General features: G+C 40.2%; 1 protein-coding gene across 1 annotated transcript in view; it reads right to left on the minus strand.

Moving 5' to 3' along the window:
- Positions 1 to 691: 691 nt before the first annotated feature.
- The window catches only part of LOC127659628 (leptin receptor overlapping transcript-like 1), a 5,830-nt gene continuing 3,887 nt past the window's right edge, over positions 692 to 2,634 (minus strand). Inside the window, exon 4 of the mRNA XM_052149531.1 lies at positions 692 to 1,964. Within this exon, the coding sequence (XP_052005491.1) occupies positions 1,848 to 1,964 (117 nt within the window). The 3' untranslated portion in view covers positions 692 to 1,847. The remainder of the gene's footprint in view (positions 1,965 to 2,634) is intronic.

The raw sequence follows: 2,634 nt of genomic DNA on the forward strand, positions 1-2,634 counted from the left end.
CACAAGATAATCAGATGTATAGATCATTAGATAATCCACATGAAGCACAATGTTACATATGACCACCAGGAGATGGCGCCAAATACACGACACAGACTCAATGATGACTCAAATGACACAGAATGAAACTCATTCTGTGAAATCTCATGACTAAAATCATGTCTGCATGCTATGCAAACCTTTAGTCATTGTTGTGTTTGCATGTGCAATTAGTTCTTATGTACAATTATTATCTTTTATTTGTTTGGAGATGTTTTTGGACTATAATTAATTATGATTAATTATATTTGTAATGTTGGAACTTTTGATCGCTTTGTCGTATCAACACAAAACTTTCCTCAGATAGTCGACATGATTGAGAATTAAACAAAAGTCGTTTTTCAGAGCCACATTATTTACACACAGAAGTATATAAAGTTAAATCAGTAAAATAAGAAAAACATTTTTTGGCTCAGTTTTTTGTGATTTTTCAGCAGTTTCTAAGGCTGAGAGTCTCAGAATGTCTCATAATCTATATCGTTAAAAAAAGGTTTTCTTTACAATGACACCAAACACTCGACCCTTCTCGTTTTATTAACTTATATTCCTTTAATTTTGTGTATCCCGTTCAAACAGGAAGTCTTTAAAAACACCTTCAGGGCTTAAAGGGTTAAAAGAAAACAGACAAACATTTAAACCAATTTTTTTTTCTCTAAATGGCTTTTATTTAATAAAAAAAAAGAAAAGAAAAAAAGAACAAGATAGAAAAGTCACGTTACATCGGTTCTGCTCAGACAGTGACGAACAGAAAACCTTAAAGTCAACATGAAACAGAGTTTCTAGTGAAACGAGATATTAAATAGATGGGACGGTGTGAAGGGTCTATATGACCGCAGACTTTCAGAGGCGGAGCCAGTAATATAAATCATTTGGGGGGGAATAACATGCACTGATGAATCACTCACAATAACAGTAGATACACGTGTTACACTTCTTAAATCTCATCAATCCTCTCTTCATGCTCACGAGAGTCTAGAACAGAGTCCAGATCCGTTTACAAACACTCGCATGATCTCGTCTTACTCTGAGTTCATGATGACATATGAGCTAATGTACATTCCTTTAAATCAATGACTTGTATGTAACAGGCATGTTGATAGTTAGCTGATGGTTACTGTGAGGTTTCAACGCCTTCACGGAGCAACTTACCAAATCCTTCAAATCAACAGAAATGTCACAGTTAACATGGAATAAGCGAGAAGCTGAAACATAAACAAGAATATATCCGCAAAACAAATAAATACAATCAAACACAAAATGCAAATGTCAGTTTCGAGATGGTCCAAAAATCATTTCTCAAGCATTTATTATCCAGTAAAATATGTTGCATCCTTCAATTGTTTATTATTTTTCTAACGGCATTGTCAAGTTTTATTGTTCGTTATAAGCGTCGATCAGACAAACGTTGTGAGGTTTATGCATCAAAACAAAAACTGCCAATTAGGTAAAAAAACTAACTTTGATATTAATATTGATATGGTCTTAAATTAAGAATATGACTGATCTGCCGTGTACAGATGCTTGGAAATGTTTCATATTAATTTGAAATGTTTCAGACAGGAGTAACTTTCGTCCAATGCTCAGACGAAACGTGTTTGTCTCCAGTGTTTTCCTGCGACCACCTGAACTCATGAGAGCGTGCATGCGTGAGATGAGAGAGGACACAAAACAAATGTCTATCTGAGGTCAGACCAATCTAAAACCAGCTAAATTATTGCACTGATTTCCTGCGTCTAATGATGGGCGGCAATTATAAATAAAAGCAGTAACAGTATTTCAGTGAAACAGTCCGGACGCGGCGTCAGGCTTCACCACTGCTGCCAGCTGAAGTCGTCGTTCGACCCAAACACCAGGAAGAAGCCCATGATGGTGGCGAAGATCACGATGTTTCCCGTCAGGACGAGAGCGCACGCTCCCCACGCGATCTGGAAACATTCACACTCATTATTCAGTCACACAGAAATCAGCTGGAAACTTCTACAGACTTCAAAACAACGGGTTTACTGTTAGAACAATCTGACATCATTGACGCTGACTATCACACCTGCAGTCGTGAGTTTGACTCCAGGGCGTGCTGAGTGACTCCAGTCAGGTCTCCTTAGCAACCAAATTGGGCCGGTTGCTAGGGAGGTTAGCGTCACATGGGGTAACCAAATTGGGCCGGTTGCTAGGGAGGGTAGAGTCACATGGGGTAATCAAATTGTCCTGGTTGCTAGGGAGGGTAGAGTCACATGGGGTAACCAAACTGGGCCGGTTGCTAGGGAGGTTAGAGTCACATGGGGTAACCAAATTGGGCCGGTTGCTAGGGAGGTTAGAGTCACATGGGGTAACCAAATTGGCCCGGTTGCTAGGGAGGGTAGAGTCACATGGGGTAACCAAATTGACCCAGTTGCTAGGGAGGTAGAGTCACATGGGGTAATCAAATTGGGCCGGTTGCTAGGTAGGGTAGAGTTACATGGGGTAACCAAATTGGGCCGGTTGCTAGGGAGGTTAGAGTCACATGGGGTAACCAAATTGGGCCGGTTGCTAGGGAGGTTAGAGTCACATGGGGTAACCAAATTGGCCCGGTTGCTAGGGAGGGTAGAGTCACATGGG

The sequence above is a fragment of the Xyrauchen texanus genome, chromosome 19 (genome assembly GCF_025860055.1).
Source record: "Xyrauchen texanus isolate HMW12.3.18 chromosome 19, RBS_HiC_50CHRs, whole genome shotgun sequence".
NCBI lineage: Eukaryota > Metazoa > Chordata > Actinopteri > Cypriniformes > Catostomidae > Xyrauchen > Xyrauchen texanus.